This window comes from Dunckerocampus dactyliophorus, chromosome 2 (genome assembly GCF_027744805.1).
Source record: "Dunckerocampus dactyliophorus isolate RoL2022-P2 chromosome 2, RoL_Ddac_1.1, whole genome shotgun sequence".
Taxonomy (NCBI): Eukaryota; Metazoa; Chordata; class Actinopteri; order Syngnathiformes; family Syngnathidae; genus Dunckerocampus; species Dunckerocampus dactyliophorus.
This window is the reverse complement of record NC_072820.1, coordinates 24,083,534-24,105,000: the sequence shown is the minus strand read 5'-3', so window position 1 is coordinate 24,105,000 and position 21,467 is coordinate 24,083,534. Positions and strand designations below refer to the sequence as shown.

Here is a 21,467-nt window from a genome sequence, read left to right as displayed (position 1 = left end):
GGTTGTCCAAACCTTTACCACTCAGGGCAACTTACTAAAAAAATGAAAGGATTCAAGGGCCACTTTGATAATATAGTATAAAACTGCAAAGGAAACTGTATAAGTATATGCAAAGAAGTTATATTTCAAGAAAAAAAAGTGACGTAGCTTTGTGACGTACATGAAAAAGAATATTATCAGTAAACTTTGGTCTTTGCTCTTTTCCCCATTTCTGCTGTTTTTTGTTTTTTTTTTCATTTTCCAAATATTTCAACTTTCTTGTAGTAGATTTTGTTTTTGTAATTCTGACTTTATTCCCATAATATATGGACTTTATTCTCGTAATATTATGACTTTTTCCCCAGCCTAATTTTCCAAAATGTACAACTTTATTCCTTGTTTTGTTGGTTTCTCATTATATTACAACTTTTTAAAAATAATATTTTTTTTCTTTAATATTTAAACTCAATCCTACTAAAATGACATTTTCCTTATAATATTATGAGTTTATTCTTGTAAAATTATGACTTTTTTTCTCATTAGAATAAAATTTTTTTTCTCTTCGTATTTCAACTTAATTTCTGAAATTCCGCTGAAATTACAGCTGTTTTTTTCCATTTTTGCTGGGTTTTTAAAATTACTATTTCAACTTTCTTTTTGTAATTAAGATTTTATTCCCATAATATATTGACTTTATTCTTGTTTTTCCCCAACCAAATTCTTCACAAATTACAACATTATTCCTTGTTTTGTTTGTTTTCTCATAATATTACAACTTAAAAAATGTCTTTCTTTAATATTTTAAGTTTATGCTACTGAAATGACACTATTATTCCTCATAGTATTGCAACATTATGCTCATAAAATTATTACTTTTTCTCACTAGATTAAAAGTTTTTTTTCACTTAATATTTTGACTTTATTCTTGTCAAATTATTATTGATTTTTCCCTGGGCCACACTTTGGACTCCCCTGACTTAGAAAAATCAGCAGGAGATCAACTACTTATTTCCCCACTGTATGCACAGACTATTTTAAGAATGCTATCAGTTTTTTTCACTGTCTCGCCATTATGTGCCCCTCTGACCAGTGGGTGTGTCAGTTCTGCACGTACCTGAACTACTCACCTGCTACCATGTGTGAGATGTGCGACTTGGCCCGTCCAGAGCCTGCACCTCTGCCGGCGAAGCTCCGCCCTCCCTACCCAGTCAGACGCGTCCCTGCTCTGCCAGTCAAGCCCAAAGAGTCTGCCCAAGAAGACCTGAACTCCTGTAGGCAGAGGCGGCTGAAGGAGGAAGGGCTAAAACTTATACAGCTGATTAGGGTAAGTCCTGTTTGTTTCTTTTTGCTCTTCTTGCTGCTTGTATTCTAGTATTTACTCCTTCTGTCAATGTCAGGATGGGGAGAAGAATGGCATCAGTCCAGAGGAGGTGTATACCTGCATGAGGGTAGCTGGAGATTGCAGCATTCTTCCGTGCAGATGGATGAAGTCGGAGCTGCCTCTGCAATTGGACAAGATCATCACATTGGCAGCTATGTTGTCTCATCAGTCTGTATGTGAGACAAGCTCACGTTCATTGCGGTCTGTTGGATCTGTTGGACGATGACTCACAACCAATAGTTACATTTAATCATCCTCTCAACACAGAACAGGTTGTTTGAAGGCCCCACTGAAGCTTCAGGAAAAGTGACTGATTTCAAAAGCAAAGGTGTGCTCCAACTGTCCAGAGCAGAAGCCAAGCATGCCTGGCTGATCGCAGGGGGCAACACTGAGAGAGCTGCTCGACAAGCTCTGCGAGACAGACTAGCCAAGGTCACGAGTTGTTCACTTTTCCAGAAAACCCTCTGCCCTTCACGTACAAGGCTGCAGCTGGTGTGATGTCTGTTTTGACCTGATTTCCCAGGTAGAGATGCTGTGCTCACAGGGCTTCAGTGATGAGGCTCATTGTCATGAGGTCGTGAGTCAAAGTGGTGGAGATGTGAGAGGAGCACTTGCTCTGTTGCAGCGCCCTTTGCTGGAACCCTTTCATGAGCGTATTTGGAGCGACAAACCTGAGCCTGCCGTTGACATACACCACCCTGACAAACAGGTAGCAAAGCTCGTTAACATACAAACACTTCTTGTTTGTATTCTTTGCACAATTCTTTACAGGGCTCGAACCTGCGTCCACATGATCCCCACTAAATGAGAGCCGAGCAGCGCTAGCCAAAATGCCCAGCCAACAGTCCCCCCCAGCATAAAGCATATCAATTATGACTTACTTACATTCAACATAAAGTATTTAAACAAATGTGCTAGCGCGATGCTAATTTACATTGGAAATCCCATATACGCGCTAGCAATTAGCATTAGCATGAGACTCGTACAATATTATAAGCAATATTGGTGCAAATGTTGCAACGAAAAACAAAATGTTACAAAGCAATATTCAGTGGAACCTTGGTTAGCGTCATTAATTCATTCCAGAAGGTCTGACACTTTCTGAAACGGACGCTAACCGAATCAATTTTTCCCACAAGAAATAATGAAAAACCAATTAATGCGTTCCGGAAAGCCAAAAATGTTAAGACAAAGGATGTTTTTATAGTTTTGCAATTTTAATTTTACATGCAGAAAACAATTTACAGTTCCACACGTCCAAAAGGAGTAGGAAGAAGCAAAGCTTATATAATCCTACCCCTCATCCGTTCCATCTTGTGCAGTACCGGTATATATTATTCACTTCCTGTATTCCATATGATATTATTCCATATAATAATCAGTGTAATAATAAATAAATAATAAAAATTAATATAATAATAAATAAAAAATAATAATAATAATAAATAAAAAAGGCAAGCATAATAAAGCAAGTTCAAGACTCTTCTGCCTTACAGTATATTTAGCAAACATCAACTGCTTGTGTTGTTTTTTGAATTCGCTCGTCTTTGTTTGTTTGGTACATTGTTTGAGTTTTTTGCTCAGTCCATTTCAATAATTTAATTCCGCATACAGAAATGCTGTTTTCAGCATTGTACCAGCATATACAGTGCCGGTAAATGTTTTAAGTTTCATTTTTCTCTAAGATCAAACTTCTTCTCTCTTATAGAGAAATACTGTATGACGTTCTTGGGTAACAAGTTATTGTTAACTTCATGCGTTATTTTAGCAGTTTTAAATTTACTAAATCAGCAATGTGATTTTAAAATAAAGGGTTTGTATGTTCTCTATACAGTACGTGGCATTATGAATTATCTTCACCGATCTTTTTTGCAGCACATTGAGTGAGTGAAGATTGCTTTTATAATTATTGCCCCATATCTCCACACAATAAGTTAGATATGTACAGTATATGTTGTACGCTAACGGGAAAATGTATGCAAACCAAGGCAAAATTGTGGCACCAATTTTTTATGCTAACCGAAAAACACGCTAACAGGGGCGGAGGCTAACCAAGGTTCCACTGTACCTTTGATCAAGCTGACAAGTGACCAATGTTTGCATTTTTAAAAAGTTTAGAATATTACTGTGTTAGGTCTATCCAAATACACATCCCTATGAATCATTTGCATTTTTTCTCTGTTTGGAAAATCACACAGATGTGTACATATTTATGCCTATGTTGCCGAGGTTATCTGCTGTTCCCACACTGGCCAGTCCCACATTTTCTGATTGAGTTGCCAATCATAACGTTAAAAGATGAGCGTTTTTATGGTAGCACAGTCTAACTTAATGCATTCATGCTAACCAAATTTATGATCAAAAATATGTGGAAAATAAGAGCATCAGAAGTGTTAAGCAGTGGTCAGTGTGTCTTTATGATGTTAGGCTTGGTGTGGAATAACTATTTACATTTATTGGTACCATTGGCAACATTAACAGAATCATTTTATCTGCTGTTGGAATACTGTGAGACTTCCATTCATGTTTGCCACTGGTCTAACATGTACAGTATGTCAGTCGGATCTCAAGGAACTAAGCTTAACGACAAGGGATTAATGGAACACGGGTGTTTTATGCTTGCAGCACTTTACCAACTTTTAGATGAAAAGTCCGTCTTGTTTCTTGGTAATGGAATAACGGTATTTGTCTTGTGTCCTTGTACTTAACCGATCGTCCACTTTCAGCGCATATGTCGGAGGTTACTAGCGGTGTACAATCTTCCAAGCTGGGGCCGCTGTGAGCTGGCACTATCTCTGCTTCTGGAGCATAACGCCCCATACTCCCTGGATGATGTAGTACAGGCCGTACGGGAGTCTCATGACAGGGAGTTCATCAAAAGAGTCCTTGCCAAAGAATGCCCCATCTGCCTCTCTGTCTTTCCCCACAGCAAGGTAATGCTTGTTTGTTCGTCTGCAGATTTATCCAAAAACTCTTCACTGATAACATAAATGCATATGCTTCTTATAGTGGTCTTCTAAATAGATATTCTCTGTCCTCTTTTCAGATGCAGTCCCTGACATCTTGCCAGTGTTCTGTGTGTTGTGGTTGTTTTCAACAGCACTTCACCATCGTTGTAAGGGACAAACATATCAGAGACATGGTATGTCCAGTCTGCTGGGAGCCTGACATCAATGACCCTGAGCACCTCAACAGCTACTTCTCCACCCTGGACATCCAGGTAGGACATTTTTCTTGGTCTGGTGGAAGACCAGAGTTTCCCTTATTTGCTGGAAAATGTCCCTTTTTTTTCCTAACGCAAATGTTAACAGGTATGCACAGTTCGGGTCAAAAGTAACTTACAGTCATCAGTCTAAATTTTGAGCCCTTAACATTTTTTCCGGGTTGGAATATTCATATTTACAAATGCACATATTTAATGACTTTTAAAAATAAGAAGTGCACAAGTTTGAATTTATTTGGGGTTTTTCTTGGTTATTCATTATCATAATTATGCATATGTCAAATATATACAGTACATACATTCACCTAAATCATTGGTGTTCAAGGTTCTAGAAGGTCTTTTAACTTGACAAGGCCCAGCCATATTAACTTCTTGTTAATGATCATGATTGACTGTCTCTTTGGCAATACAAAGTGATTTTTTTTGGCAGCACTCGTTGGCTCAACCGATAGTCAAAACAATGGGAAACTCCAAGGAACTCAAGAAAATTGTAGATTTATACAAAACCATTTTTACCACAACTGCACATTCCAAGATCAGCTCAAACAATTTAGTTGTATGTTTCAACGCTTAGCCAAGGTGTGGAAGAAGAAATTGGAAATTGTTTAGGATCATTTTTACATTACCATGGATGCCGACCAAGGAAGAAGCTACTGCTTGGAAACGCTCAACAAAATTTTAAATCTATGTTGGCTCTAAAATACGTTTGGTTGGTTGTGTGTGTGTGTCCGTGCGTGCGTGCGTGCGTGCGTGCGTGCGTGCGTGCGTGTGTGTTGTAGGAGGTGGTTTCATTGAAAGACTGACATTTTCTAATTGACTGGCAGTTTTTGTACATCTAAATGTTTCAGCTGAGGGAATGTCTGGAGCCAGAGGTTTATGAGCTCTTCCATAAGAAGCTGACAGAGCAGGCTCTTATCAAGGACCCCAAGTTCCTGTGGTGCTGCCATGTAAGTTCTTAAGGAATCATTTTGCACTAATAGTCATCAAAACTAAATGGATGACCATCTGTTTACAGTGCTCATATGGGTTCATCTATGACGGAGACCAACTTAAAGTCACCTGTTTTCAGTGTCGCAACAGTTTCTGTGCCCAGTGTAAAAAGCCTGTAAGTATTATACATCAGCGTTATCAGTTGGGTTTTTTTCGTTGAGTTTGTAACGAGTCACCAGTAATATCTGCATTATTTATGAACATGTAATATCAAGCAAAATGTTAATATACAGTCTGTATCATATTTGCACTACTTCGTATTCATGCTTACATGTCATGTATCATGCATCATCGTATTTGCACTACCACTCAAAATCATGTTTACATGTCATGTATCATAATTTTGCAGAACTTCAGATCAAGTTTGCATGTCATGTAGCTTCACGTTTGCACCACTCCATTTTATGTTTACATTTCCTTTATCATCATATTTACATCACTCCGTATCATGTTCATCTAGAGTATGCATCATATTTGCACCACTCAAAATCATGTTTACATGTCATGTATGATCGTATTTGCACCACTCCATATCATGCTGACAGTACATGTCACGTATCATGTATGATCGTATTTGCACCACTCCATATCATGTATCATATTCATGCCACTCCATATTATGGTCATCTACAGTATGTACAGTCAAACCTGTGTTAGCGGCCACCTTTTATAGAACGGCCACCTGCCTATAGCAGCCACTGGAAAATCCCCCGCAGCAAATTTACATGTTATAGACCCTGTGTATAGCAGTCACCTGTCCAACGCGGCCAGCAGCCACCCGTTTTGTCTCCCTTGGTCAATATCTGACCGTATTTAGCGGCCAAATTACCGACTCAAGTAGAAGCTTCATGCACGAAAAAGTTTTGTTTTTCAATCAATGAAGCCGTCGTATGTAGACTTTAATTACTGAGTCCTAGCTCAGTCACAATCATTCACAAGATCCACACAAACTGTCAGTTGTTCCACATAAAAAAGCCGTCTTCTTTTGAGCTTGCTATTTCCTGGTCAAACATGCAACTTTAAAAGCATTTGCACCAAAACATTACCGCAAAGGAGGCTTGGAACAGGACGTGCTCCCAGCGACGCTACAATAAAAAAAAACATACACTAGCATGCATGCGGCAGCGGGAGCAAAACTGAGTTCGGTTGTACTTAATTGAAGTATTTTAGAATGTACTCACGTTATTTTTGATCAATCCTCATCCACAAATCCATCAAAGTCCTCATCTTCTGTATTCGACACAAAAAAAGCCGTCTTCTTTTCCGTTCGCTACTAGTCTGTTAACTTGTCAGTGTTATTCAGCTTCGAAGCAAAGAAGGAAACTTCTCCTGTTTCTTCTGCCAACTTTATTTATTGAACGCGGCCACCAGACAGCAGCTCAGAACACACACACATCTCTCAGCATCGTCTCTCCTTCCTGCTTGCCCACAAGGCAAAGGTTAAACAAGCCCCACTACATAGCTGTCCAGGCAATGCCTGTAACAAGTGACACCGTTTATTTCCTGGTGTGAGACAATGTGCACAATGTGTGTCAATACTGTAATGCTGCTTGTTGTGGGGAAGGAGAGACTCACGTCGCCGATGCACTTTAATGGCTTTATTAACAGCGGAGAACACTGCAGGACTTTACATCCACGCCAACATAAACACACTTCCCAACTCTCTCGAAACTCACAGCTAGCACTGAGCCTAGCTGTCCTGCTCGGGACGCCCACCATCACTTCTCGTCACTTCCTGATGAACTAAAGCTGTAATGACACTCTGCCGTATAAAAAGTAAAATATTAAAAACAAGCGTAAGACATTACTAGAACAGCTTTGTTCTGTGGGTCGTGGATATATTCTATCAGTTATTATTAAGCCTCTAGATTCCTTTTAGTAAGTAAAAACCCTGGCTATGATTGCACTACATTGTCATGTAGACCTACAAAGTACACTTGGAAGAACAAGAGGTGAATAAATGAATTGCAACTGATGTGAAACTGATGAGGGGTAGGATTAAATAAGCTCTGCTTCTTCCTACTCCTTTTTGGACATGCAAAATTGTGAATTGTACTATGTGATGTGCTACTGTTTGACTCGTGCATGTTCAGGATGAATTAAAACCATGAACCATGATAATAACAAGCCTAGTAGTGCTGTACAACTTTTATCCGCGGTCCGCAGTGCCCACTACTGGTCAGCATTATTATTATTATTATTATTATTATTATTTCCCCTTTTTTTTCTTTTTTTTTTCCTCTACTGGTCAACATTCAAACTGGACGCCAACCTGTCTATAGAGGCCACCTGTCTATAGCGGCCACTTTTGCAGACTCCCTCTAGTGGCCGCTATAGACAAGTTTGACTGTATCATATTTGCCCACTCCAAATCAGGTTTACATGCCATGTACCGTATCATCATATTTGCACCACTACATATCAAGTTTACATGCCATGTATCATATTTGGGCTGCTCCATATGTTGTTCATTTACAGTATGTATTATATTTGCATCACTCTGTATCCATGCTTTCATGTCATGTGTCATCATTTACACCACTCCATATCATGTTTATAAACAGCATGTATCATATTTGCAATACTCCAAATCATGTTTACATGTCATGTATTGTCATATTTGCACCGCTCCAGATGATGTTTACATGCCGTATATAATCATTTTGCACCACTCCATAGCATGCCATGGATTGTGTATCATCATATTTGCACCACTCCATATCACATCCATACACAGTATGTATCATATTTGAACCAGTCCATATGCACCACTTCATATCATGTTTACGTGTGTGCAGTGGGAATCTCAGCATGCAGGTTTATCCTGTGAACAATTCCAGTCCTGGAAGAGAGAGAACGATCCGGAGTATCAGAAACAGGGCCTGGCTGGCTACTTACGAGACAATGGCATTAGTGAGTGTGACACACACACACACACAAACACGCTTTGTTGTAATACCTCTGTCTTTCACACATCTTTGCAGTTGGCCATAACTCATGCTGACCTTTAGTTGAAGCTACCTCATGTACATTTGGTCTAAAGAAAAAGAAGCTCATGTGAATTCATTTTAATTTTATTTTCTATAAACCAAAGTAATTTAAGGATTTAAAAATATAAAGGCAACACTTGTTTCATCTATTAGTCGACTTCTTTTTGGCCCTAGCTAGTGTCCCCTCTTTGGCTACGTCTAGTGGACAAATTAAGTATCACTCCTATTAGAAAGTATCAAAAGTACCAAAACACATGGGCGAAGAGAGGGGCTGAGCTGTCAACTGATCACCACCTGGTGATGAGTTGGATTAGATGGCGGGGGAGTATGCCGGACAGACCTGGGGGACCCAAACGTGTAGTGAGGGTGTGCTGGCAACGTTTGGCAGAGTGTTCTGTTCGTCGAGTCTTCAACTCTCACCTCCAGCAGAGCTTTGCCTGCATCCCGGGAGGATGAGGATATTGAGTCCGAATGGGTCCTATTTCCTGCCTCCATTGCTGAGGCAGCCGAACGGAGCTGCGGACGCAAGGTGGTCGGTGCCAGTCATCGCGGCAAGCCCCAAACCCGATGATAGACACCACAGGTCAGGGCTGCCGTCAAGCTGAAGAAGTTCTATCGAGCATGTGTGGCTTGTGGGACTCCTAAAGCACCTGAGAGGTACCGGCAGGCTGAGCGGCACGCGGCTTCGGCGGTGGTCGAGGTAAAAACTCCAGTGTGGGAGGAGTTCGGTGAGGCCATGGAGCACGACTTTCGGTTGGCCTCGAAGAGGTTCTGGCAAACCGTCCGGCACCTCAGAAAGGGGAAGCATGCCCGGTCCACACTGTTTACAGTGGGGACCGGGGCTTACTGACCTCGACTGAGGATATAGTCGGACGGTGGAAGGAATACTTTGAGGCCCTTCTCAATCCCACTGACATACCTTCCATAGAGGAAGCAGAGACTGAGGACACAAACGCGGACAGTTCCATCACCGTGGCTGAGGTATCTGGGGTAGTCAAAATGCTCCCCAGTGGCAGAGCTCCGGGGGTAGACGAGTTTCGCCCTGAATTCTCCAAGGCTCTGAATGTTGAGGGACTGTCGTTGCTGACACGTATCTTCAACATTGCGTGGAAGTCGGGAACAGTAACTCTGAATTGGCAGACCGGGGTGGTGGTCCCCCTTCTCAAGAAGGGTGACCGGAGGGTGTGTCCCAACTACAGGGGATCACACTCCTCAGCCTCCCTGGTAAACTCTACCAGGGTGCTGGAGAGAAGGGTATGAACCTCAGCTACAGGAGGTGGCCAGGAGGTCCTGGTCCCGGAACACTGGACCATCTCTACACCCTTGCAAGGGTACTGGAGGGTACTTGGGAGTTTGCCCTACCGGTCTACATGTGCTTTGTGGACCGTGACCCTCGCAGTGTCCTGTGGAGGGTGCTCCGGGCGTCTGGGATTGGTGGCACTACTACGTGCCATTCGGTCCTTGTACAACCGGAGCAGGAGCCTGGTTCTCATTGCCAGCAGTAAGTAGAGTCTGTTTCCGGTGAATGTTGGCCTCCACCAAGGCTGCCCTTTGTCACCAATTCTGTTCATAATTTTCATGGACAGAATTTCTAGGCGCAGCCAAGGCGTTGAGAGAGTCCAGTTTGGTGGCAGTAGCATCACGTCTCTGCTATTTGCAAAAGATGTGGTCCTGATGGATGGCTGTGAACTTCAGCGTTTGCTTCTGGGATGAGACTCAGCACCTCCAAATCCGAGGCCATGGTTCTCAGTCGGAAAAGGGTGGATTGCTCCCTCCGGGTTGGGAATGAGGTCCTGCCCTAGATGGAGGAGTTCAAGTATCTCGGGGTCTTGTTCACGGGTGAGGGAAGGTTGGAGCGTGAGATCGATAGGCGGATCGGCGCAGCGTCTGCAGTAATGTGGTCACTGTACCGGACCATCGTGGTGAAGATCTGGGAGGAGCTCAGAGTAGAGCCGCTGCTCCTTCACATCGAGAGGAGCAAGTTGAGATGGCTCAGGCATCTAGTCCGGATGCCTCCTTGGTGAGGTGTTCCGGGCATGCTCAGCCGGGAGAAGGCCCCAGGGCAGACCTAGGACACGCTTGGGAGATTATGTCTCACAGCTGGCCTGGGAACGCCTTGGGGTCCTCCCGGTCAGGTTAAGATAAATCAGGAGTGTCCAAAGTGCGGTACAGGGGCCATTTTACGCCCCATTGCTGTCTTTTAATTGACCCTCGGAACATTCTAAAAATACGATTTTAGCAAGAAAGCTTAAAGAAAAACACAAAAGGGGGGAAAAAAAAGAGCAGAAGAAAAAAATTTATGAAAAAAATTTGTAAAATGAGGAACGAAAAAAACTTAAGGTTGCAATTTTTGGGAAATTTGGTTGGGTAAAAGTAATACTATTACAATGATGAGGTCTAAATATTATGAGAATGAAGTCATAATACATGTATTAACCAAAAAAAAAATGTGAGAAGAAAGTTACAATATTTGTAAAAAGAAAAAAAATTGCAAAAATGTTCATACTAATAATGTGCTTTGTCACCGATAACACAAAGCTGAGATGCAGGCTGTTTTTTTTTTTTTCTTTAAATATCAAAAAACATCTTTGCATATTTCTACAGGGTGGTTTATAAAATGTAAATGGGGCACCTGCATCTTTAGATTTGTTTTTGGTAAAAGCTTGGACGCCCCTGCCCTAAATGTTTCCTGCTAATGTCCTCCTACCTGTTTCACCTTCTTCTCTTCCAGCCTGCCCTAACTGTCGCTTCCAGTACGCGCTGTCCAAAGGAGGCTGCATGCACTTCTGCTGCTCTCAGTGTCGCTACCAGTTCTGCAGTGGTTGCAACAACCCTTTTCACACAGTATGCTAACTTACCCAATCATTTGATGGTCATAAAGTGTATTCAGTTCTTCCCATTATTGCTCCCTTCTTTATTGCTATACCACTAAAACTGTGCTACCACTGTACTACCACCAATTCGTGTGTTACCTCTAGCTACATATTTTAGCCATCCCTGATATCATACCTCATGAAGATTTAAAAAAAAAAAAAAAACTACTTTATGTAGTGTTATGTAATTGGTTTTCCTAAATGTTCTTAGTTGTTAGTAAAGCTATTCTGCTTTTCTGGCTTCCCACTAGACTTGTGCTGTGGATGAGTGCACCGTATCTGGACTCCATGCCCATCACCCCAGAGACTGTCTCTTCTACTTGAGAGATTGGGAGCCTTCGAGACTCCAAGCTTTACTGGAGGTACCTGATTTCTAGTATTTTCTGTTAGTTTGTCTGTAAGAGAGATAACATCTGGTAGAAATGACTACCATCATGACAATACCTCCATGAAGTATGTAAATTCTATCCAGAGATTTTAGTGTTTTAAATGCTTCCTCTTTTCTCTGCAAATGCCAGAACAATGGGGTTGCGTTCAATACTGATCCTCCTCCCGGAACACAGACAGGTAGGACATCAGAACGTTACTTTGTTTACATACCGTACACCAGGGGTGGCCAGACTTTTTCCATCGTGGGCCACATACTGAAAAATTAAAGGATGGAGGAGCCACTTTGATATTTTACGTTGTATACCAACCCAGGTAGATATACTAAGAAGTTGTACTGTATGTATTGAAAGAAATAACAGCCTGCATCTCAACTTTGTGAAAAAGCGTATTATTAGTATGAACTTTTTCTCCTTCATTACACTTTTTTTGTATTTTTTTTCAACATTTATATTTTCTTCAAATGTTCTGACTTTATTCCCATAATATTTTGACTTTATTGTCGTAATATTATAGCTTTTTCTCAACCTCATATTCACAGAATTGCAACTTTATTCTGTTTTTTTTTTTGTTTCACATAATATAAAGATAGATATCCTTAATATCTCATCATTAATTTTAATAACTGTTATTTTACATTTTTTTAATATTTATTTTTCAATTATATGTATTTTCCTCATTACAACTTTATTCTTATAAAGGTACAACTTTTTTTTCTCATAATACTATGACTTTATTCTCCTAATATTTCAACTTTATTCTCGTGAAATTACAACTTTATTCTCATAATATCGTGACTTTATTCTCCAAACATATAAACTTTGTCACCATAAAATTGTGACTTTCTTGTAATATGACTTTATTGTCCTAATATTTCAGCCTAATTGAAACATATTTGTTACTGCTGTTTTTTCCATTTTTGCTGATGTGCTGTTTGCAAAATAAAAACGCAATTTCTGCTACACACATAATATTGACTAAGTACAGGAAATCCAATGACAATCGTTATTACCTTTTGTGTCCTCCGCCATCACACACGTTAATTAGCGTGGGAAGCGCTTTGAACACCTTCTGTTTTGCAAAGCAAGAAGCTTGATTGTAGTTATGGGGTCAAATGGCTCCATGTCAAAACATTAAGTTACAGTATGTATTGATATCTAAAAAAATCATGTGGTGTCAAATCATCATGACTGTTATCACTGATATGACCAGTTATGTGTGGATTTATGGTAAATGTCACATTTTTTATGAAAGCTCTTGAATTGAAGCTAAAAGTCTCCACTTCAGTCACATCTTCATTATTTTATTTCACCTTAAAACCAATTGTGGTGGTGCGCAAAGGTCAAATCATAAAACTACCGTGTGTCGTTGACCAAATACTTCTGTAACAGATGAGTGATGTTCAGTATAACTGAACATTTGTATACCAGTTTCAATAAGACATGAATCAGCATCATGCTTGCAGTGGCCGCATAGTTCACACACTTTCAATCCTCTGGTCCCGATCTCTCCAAGGGCTTTGTGGGGTAATCGAGCAGAAGGATGACGGAGGCCAGCAACCTGACTCGGCTTGCGGAGCACAGACCCAACCGGGACACGCTGGACTCTGCGAGTATGAAGCCTTCACTTCATTCCGTGTTATTTTCTGTGCTCACAGAGGCCATGGCTTGTGTCTTCTTAGCCCCTCAGTGCAGGCGCTTTGTCATGATGTGCAGTTCATCCGGAAAGTATTCACAGCGCTTCACTTTTTACACATTTTGTTATGTTGCAGCCTTATTTCAAAATGGAATAAATTCATTTTTTTCCTCAAAATTCTACACACAACACCCTGTAATGACAACATGGAAAAAAAACATTGAAATGTTTGCAAATGTAATTTTTTTTTAAATTTTATAAAAAATTTTATTAAAAAAAGTTATAAATCACATGTACATAAGCATTCGCGGCCTTTACCATATGGCGGTAATAATTTGTAAATACATTAATCCCTAGTTTATCACGGGTAATTGGTTCCAGACCCAACCGTGCTAAGTGAATTTCCGCAAAGTAGGATTCCTTATTTATAAGTAGAATATTTTTGTACTTGGAGCATAGAAAACCTATTTATGGTCTACTAAAGACGTTTTTTAACATTATTAGAGCCCTCTAGGCATGAAGTAACACAGTCACCTTTACACTCGTATTACCCAATATAGTGTAGTAGGCATAATAAGAGAAAATAAGACATAGACTCACACATGTTAGCATTGTGCTTATGTGTGTTGCTGTAAATTTGTTCCGGTGCTAGGGGAACTGAATGGGGTGGTGGACAGGAAGTGACGTCAGGTATTCATAGTTGAGTTTTAGCTCGGCGTGGGTGACAGCCACAACAGTAGTCCGTGTTAGGGGTTATTGTGCCTGTTGTGATATCATTCAAAACTGGAAAACAAAAGCCTGTCGTTCCGGCTATAATGCCTGGTGCTTGTGTGTCTCAGTCAACATTACAGTAACATTACTGACATATAGTGACCAGTGTAGAATATTATATTATTAAAGTGGCAAGTGATTACTGTACAGGTAAAATGTACTGTATACATGCTGCATTGTTTAAAAAAAAAAAGTTTATGTACAAGTTTATGCATTTATACTTGACTGATAATGTTTCTTCGTCAAGTGTTGAGATTTCAGACTTTGTTCAGCCGTCCTTGAACGCACCATAGTTGCTGTAAGACGCAAAAATGAAATTTCAAGTGAAATCTTAACTGATGTGAATGAGACCAATTTCTACTGTCTGTATTGTTACCGTATGAAAAGTTGCAGCCTGTTTTATGGTCTACTTTTTGTGCCGCTATCCAGGAAGCATTACAGAGAATACCTGGTCAGCTTGATCAACAGCTACTCCATCGACCCAGCACACCTGTATAGCTCCAATGAACTGCTGCTGGCCTGCAGGAGATACAAGGTAGACGACACCCGCAAGGACGGAGAGGATGGGTTCATCTACTACAGCAGACTCCTCGAGGTAACTGTATGGAAGAGCGTTTACAATGGATACAAAAATTATTCACGGCCCTTCACTTTTTTCACATTTTATCTTACAGCCTTATTCCAAAATTGAATAAATTGCTTTCCTCAAAATTCGACACACAATGCCTGATATTGTGTGAGTTTTGAAAATGTATTAAAAATGTTAAAAACTATCATGTACATACAGTAAGTATTCAAAGCTGTTTCCATGAAGCTAACAATTGAGTCTCCGCCTGTTGTAAGTTTAGTTGAAACACGCAGCCATGATATCAAAGCAGTGTCTTCAGGACAACTTTGTGAATGTCCATGGGTGAATGCGTCCAAACGTAGGTGTGCCAAGTTTGTGGATTATATTCAAAAAGACTGAGTGGAATTGCTGCCAAAGATGCAGCAACAAAGTATTGAGCAATGGCTGTGAATGCTTATGCATGTCATTTTTTACTTTTTTATTTTGAATACATTTGAAAACATTTCAAAACGTTTTTTATGTTATTATGGGATGTTGTGTGTACAATATTTTGGGGAAAAAAGGAATTAAATTCACTTTAAGGCTATAAGGCTGTAACATAATAAAATGTGGAAAAAGTAAAGCGCTGTGAATACTGCACTGTGTGTGTGTGTGTGTGTGTGCGTGCGTGCATGCGTGTGTTTTTCCACTAACATCTTTCTGTGACTAATCTGCAGAAACTGATGGATGAAGTTCCCTTGGGTGACAAGGTCCCACGCAAGAAATGACTACATTACAGTAGAAATGCCTCATGTAGACACTGCTCACAAAATTATCCAACCATTATTTTGGGTACAGTCAAGGAATTTCGAAAATGAAATTTAAAAAAACTGCTAGCGGGTAATTGTCCAATAAATCCAACTCAATAAATACAAAAATAAAGATAAAATAATATATAGTAATTGACAAGCTTTCTTTTTATTAAAGTGCAAGGATGCAGACAAGGTTAACTGCTAAGAGTTTGAAGGGTGAGAATGATTATTTTATTTGTGGTAAAGTTCCTTATTGGTTGAAGTGTATACAGTCATCCCTCGCCTCTCATGCTGAGAATTTTGTGGCTTCACTCTTATTACGCTTTTTCAAAAATATATGAATTAATAAATCATCGCTGCTTCGTATTTGGCTATGAACTATTATTAGTCAAAAAAATATGCATATTTAAGCAAATTATATGTATTTTTGCCTTAATTAAGCATTTTCAAGCATTAAAAAAATGCTAAATGAACTAAAATACAAATATAAGGCATTCCAAAGATGCAGTCAAAGATATGTTGTGATGAAATGTAATATTCTACCCTGGTCAGTAGGTGTCACATGTTACATTGATGAGACAATAGCCACTGCAGGAAGTACTGTATAGAAACGGGAAGTAAAAAACGGAACATCAATAAGGAACTCCACCAATGCTAACGTGTCTATCTAGCAAAGGTGACTATAGGGGTGTTATTTAATGTCTAGAGATCTCTAATAATGTCAGAAACTGTATGGAGAAGGTCTTAAACAGTTTTTCTATGCTCCAAGTACAAAAATATTCCATTCATCAATAAGGAATTCTGCTTCCTACTTAAATGTACACAGTCAGGTCTGGAACCAATAACGGTGATAAACAAACGATGACTGTTTTAATAGTTGCAGCTTGGAGTCCCGTTCCCCATCTTTACTGAACAATGGTGGTGCTTTCATCTTGTCCACTTGACTTTGTATTACATATTTCATCGGGGAGGCCAAATGTTCCCAAACAGGAGACTTCAACCACGTAAGAGGCTTTTCAAGCTTTGGCTTCTTTTTGGCACTATCGCTAGCCAAAGACCGGACTGCACAGTATTTGTTTACCAAGTATACGCCATACACCTGTCACTCACTTAATGTGGGGAAATTGGTAAGTCTCTGTACCACACTGAATGAACATGTGATTAGTAATACATGTACTGTTACAGCCCTACTTATTACTATCGTAGCTTACTATCGCCCTAACATGGGGAAGCACTAATAAGTTACTATTCTGCAGCCACCATGAAGTAATACAAAGGAAGTAGCAGACATGGTGAGCAGTAAAGTCTTTGTTGTGTCAGTTTTTGAATGATCTCATTAATGGAATTGTCACAATACGACATCCATCATTTGGTGCACACTGTCATGTACAATGCGTTGTAAAAATGTTGAACAAGATATTGTAATATTGCATGCAGGTGCATGTTTGTATTTGTGCATATTTGATGAGAATGGATTTACAGACACATAATTCATTGATGATTTATGACCCACATGAATTTGCATTAATGCCCTCCAACCTTCCAGATACTGTAAGTGTTTTACATTTTTGATACAGGTACTTCTTTGTTGGGAAAGAATATGAAAAGGAGATTAAATTATTTCATTTTGGATTGGAAAATCATCTCGTCTTAAGTAAAATGTTAAAAAATATGTGTTGACTGAACATAATGGCATTCATTTATCTCACATCAATGTGTGTGATTGATTTATTCAACCTCACCAAGGTTGTACTCGCAGTTACATTTATTTTCACAAATGTCCAGAAAAAAAGGACTGCAAGTTTATAAACCTTTAAAATACATATGCTTTACAATGAAAGTTGGACATTTTCCAGTGCAACCATCAACAAAACAGGTTACATCTCATATTTGTGTTTTAACTGGTAAAACAAATAGTATGAGTGTAACTTATTGCATCTTTTTAAAAAATTGTTGTGAAAGAGCAGTCAAGTTGAACTTGCTTTAGAAGCTTTCATAACTGATACATAACAAATAAAAAATTGTGTTTTAGCTTTATTTGCCAGCCTGTTTAGAACACAACAAAACAAATTAAATGTTAGCAACTACTTCAATCAATTCAATTAAAAAAAAAAAAGAGAACGAGAACCAGAAAATGTTGCGAGCCACGTGGCAACGCCCTAACGTTCTGCTTATATTGGCGCCTGACGCAAACAACCAATCATACACCCTCTTCTGTTTATTGATTGGTGCGTGGCATCATAATTTTTTGCAGTCATTGGCTGCCGGAACAATGCCCATTGCAAATGTATTGTGGTAAAAGTATCCACCTTCTTTTGAAGAATAAAGTAAAAGTACAAGCTGGTACCAGCTGCTTAGTTTACGCCATATTAGTATATAGTCACTGTACAACAGTGAGTGCGGAGAAGTGTAGTGGTGAGTGACGCTGTCCATGGTGCAGCTATAGTACCTGCTTGGCTGATGTTTTTATTTGTCTATTTTAATGTACACTAAATGACCACAATTGGACATTTTAACACTCTTGTAGCCCATTAAAAAATGTTTTACAAATATACGAATTTCAAAAAATTGTACTACAAGTAAGCAGTCATCGCGGAGCTAGTCGAGTTGAAGCATTGAGAAGCTACTCAGCCAAAGTTGATGATGCCGTGTCAGCCTGGTATGAATTACGTTACAATTATATGGGGAAAAAATCACATCGTATTTTACATTTTTACCTACATTGCTGGAGACTCTCATTCCACACCAAGAAACCTGCAACTACAACAAACTCATCTTCTCTAAGTTAGTGAAAATAAACTCATAAGACTTTAAATGCGTGCTATATAAACGATGCTTTTTAACACAATTAACGTCGGATATTTAATGAAACAATGTTATAAAGTAATGTTATTAATGTCATTATTTCAAACTTTTCTCTTTACATTACATCAGGTGTCCAAAGTGCCGCCCAGGGCCTATTTGTGGCCCTCAGCTGTTTTTTTTTTTTTTATTATTGGTCTGCGGCACATTTTAAAAATATAATTTAACAAATGAAAAAAAAATCAGCAACAATGGAAATGGAAACATCTGCAGTAATTTTATAAGAATAAAGTCTGAATATTAAGAGGAAAAAAAGCTGTAATCTGCGATTGGTTGGTGACCAGTCCAGGGTGTACGCTGCATCTCACCTGAAGACTGCTGGGATAGGCTCCAGCATATCCGTGACCCAAGTAAGGACAAATGATATAGAAAATGGATGGATGGAAAAAAGTTGTGAGCTAATGAGAAAAGGTTGTAATTTTATGAGAATAACGCAATATAAAATTGAAATATTAAAGAAAAAAGCTATTTTTTTTTTAAAGTAAGAATATTATGAGAAACAACAAAGTCGTAATTGTTGGAAAATAAGGTTGTGGAATAAAGAATGGAGAATAAAGTCAGAATATTACAAAAACAAAATTTATGAATATTAAGAAGGAAGTTCAAATGTTTGCAAGAAGAAAGTTGAAATAGTTGGAAAATTAAAAAAAAAAAAAAACAACAGCTGAAGTGGAAAAAAAGCTTTTTCAATCCAATATTTAGTTTTCTTTTTAAAATGGTATTTTTGGGCTAATAAAAAATGATTTGCCTGCCTCAAATGGCCCGAGAGCCACACTTTAGACCGCCAGAGCAGCCAAGAAGGCGGGAAGAGATTACGTCATAGAGATGATGTCATAGTTCTCAGTCGCTGCCATTGAAGATGATGATGGCGGCATCCTTCCTTCTTTTGTCCATACTTAGGATGGATGTGTTCTTGTGACAAAGCCTCAGAACCAGAACCTGAGCGTGCCGACTTCCAGACACAAAACGGACTTTGAGTTTGGATGTTAGCGGAATGATTACGAGAACATGTGAAGTGTAGATGGTTGTGTGCTTGTGTGATGAGCAGGCAGCAGTGTATCGGTTCTGGTTCTGCTCAGAAAGGAGGAGGAGACACATCAGGGTGTCGGTGAGGCAGCACAGTCTTGTCATCATGGCGGCCAAGTCTGATGGCGTCCTGAAGATGAACAAGAGCGACGTGGCCTTCACTCCTCTGCAGAACTCTGACCACTCCGGTTCCATCCAGGGGCTCCACCCGAGCGTCCAGGCAGACGGCACGGGGACCGGGGACGCGGAGTTCGCCAACGGGGAGTCGCGATGCTGCGGCCGCGGCGGCGGAGGAGGAGGTTCCAGGTCGGCATGTGTGGGTCTGGGCCAGGAACCGCACCAGAACCCAGTGTGGGACTGCTTATGGATCCTCACCGCCATGCTCGTGTACGTGGCGGACGTGGGCACCGACGTGTGGCTGTCGGTGGACTACTACCTGCACCGGGACTACTGGTGGTTTGGCCTGACGCTAGTCTTCGTCGTACTGGGCTCCTTCTCCGTGCAGCTCTTCAGTTTCCGGTGGTTTGTTCACGACTTCGCCCCAGAGGACGCAGCGGAACCCGCCGACGGTCCGCACATGGACGGGAATAAGCTGCTGAGCGGAGACGTGAGCCCTCAGCACCACCCTGTCACCCCACAGAGACAAGCATCCACCGCCAGCAGGAACACCAACACCACCAGCACGACCAGCACCGCCATGCCCACCCGAACCCGTAAACCATCCACCTCATTCTCCTTCTGTGTGTGCTTCTCTCAGGCCCTCATCCACATCCTCCAACTGGGACAGATATGGAGGTAAGACCTACAAGTATTAGTCTTTTATTGCTGTTTGCTGTTCATGTGTACTACCAATCATCATCAATAATCAGTACAACCTGCTCCGATTGGCGCCATCCACATTAAAACCCATACACGTGGTCAAAAGTGACCTATACAGCTTTGTGCTTGACTTGAACTTAAGTCCCTAATTGACAATAGGAAACGTTTTGGAGCGGGTGTCACGTGACAGTCATGTGACTATCACAGGTCATGGCTTCCCTAAAATGGCAGTGTCAGGTAAGCTAGGTCATTTACAAAAGCTTATTTTTCGCCATGAAATATCATTTTAAATCCATTTAACAATTCTAATGCTTTAATAGGGTGTCAAATATTACACTTAAACTGTTCTTACTATATTTCTTCAATGAATTCCTAGAAAACAAGCTAGAAAATATAAGTCAGGTGTTTAGCCTTAAAATTGCTATGACGTATCTGTCACAGTAGCAAAAATGCTACTAAGACACTCAATTAATGTCACTGCTTCAATGACTTTCAATGATTATAAGTTCTTTGTTCAATTTAAAGTACATTTGTGTTACTGCTGTGGCGTTTTTTAAATAAAATTAGTTTGTGTGGGCTTTGAGCTAACATTGTTGCTGTACAGCATGTGTATACAGTATTGATACAAGCATTGTGTTGCAGTCACCATAGCAACACATGCGACCACGTTTAAAAGTTTTATATCAGAGGTCACCAACCCGTTGATCGCGAGCTACTGGTCGATCTTTGGGTCTTTGCCAGTCGATCACGAGAATATTAGAAAAAAATGTATTTTTACATCAGTGCCCTCCCCTCCCGGAGAGTGACCAACAGGCATGCATTTTGACCACTGACCACGCCCGTACGCCTTGCCGCTCTCCTGGCACGCAACCCGCAAGCTCCAGCCAGGGGTCCAGTCCCCGAAACCCGACCGCAGGTACCATGAGCGCACACACGTGCACCGGCTCGCCTCGGCTCGCAGCGTTCACAGGTTGAGCGACAGGGAGAGAGAGAGAGACAGAGCGCAGCGATGTTCCTGCTCACACAACAGTAATTATTACACGTTAATGTGGTTCAAAATCTGCCCTTGCTGCCTCAAAATTAAAGCACAAATTAAATTCCATTGATGCACACCTCAAAAACGCTGGTCATTAGGACTGACTGGTGTAAGTCGGCCCCTCTGCCCTCAACCA

General features: G+C 40.3%; 2 protein-coding genes across 6 annotated transcripts in view; both read left to right on the top strand.

Annotated features, from left to right (window-relative positions):
- Positions 1-17,133, top strand: part of LOC129177639 (E3 ubiquitin-protein ligase RNF31) — a 32,925-nt gene extending 15,792 nt beyond the window's left edge. For all 4 annotated transcript variants that reach the window (XM_054768978.1, XM_054768979.1, XM_054768982.1 and 1 more), the window contains 15 exons: positions 1,070-1,303; positions 1,377-1,532; positions 1,628-1,792; positions 1,884-2,069; positions 4,087-4,293; positions 4,407-4,580; positions 5,432-5,530; positions 5,599-5,688; positions 8,372-8,486; positions 11,295-11,407; positions 11,688-11,798; positions 11,955-12,003; positions 13,339-13,435; positions 14,659-14,824; positions 15,514-17,133. In XM_054768978.1, coding sequence (XP_054624953.1) covers positions 1,070-1,303; positions 1,377-1,532; positions 1,628-1,792; positions 1,884-2,069; positions 4,087-4,293; positions 4,407-4,580; positions 5,432-5,530; positions 5,599-5,688; positions 8,372-8,486; positions 11,295-11,407; positions 11,688-11,798; positions 11,955-12,003; positions 13,339-13,435; positions 14,659-14,824; positions 15,514-15,564 — 2,013 coding nt within the window. In that variant the 3' untranslated portion in view covers positions 15,565-17,133. The remainder of the gene's footprint in view (positions 1-1,069; positions 1,304-1,376; positions 1,533-1,627; positions 1,793-1,883; positions 2,070-4,086; positions 4,294-4,406; positions 4,581-5,431; positions 5,531-5,598; positions 5,689-8,371; positions 8,487-11,294; positions 11,408-11,687; positions 11,799-11,954; positions 12,004-13,338; positions 13,436-14,658; positions 14,825-15,513) is intronic.
- Positions 17,134-19,278: 2,145 nt separating this feature from the next.
- Positions 19,279-21,467, top strand: part of xkr4 (XK related 4) — a 28,452-nt gene continuing 26,263 nt past the window's right edge. For both annotated transcript variants that reach the window (XR_008569604.1, XM_054768185.1), the window contains exon 1: positions 19,279-20,271. Coding sequence is in view for 1 of the 2 variants with exons in the window: in XM_054768185.1 (XP_054624160.1) it covers positions 19,472-20,271 (800 nt within the window). In the remaining variant the exon portion in view is untranslated. The remainder of the gene's footprint in view (positions 20,272-21,467) is intronic.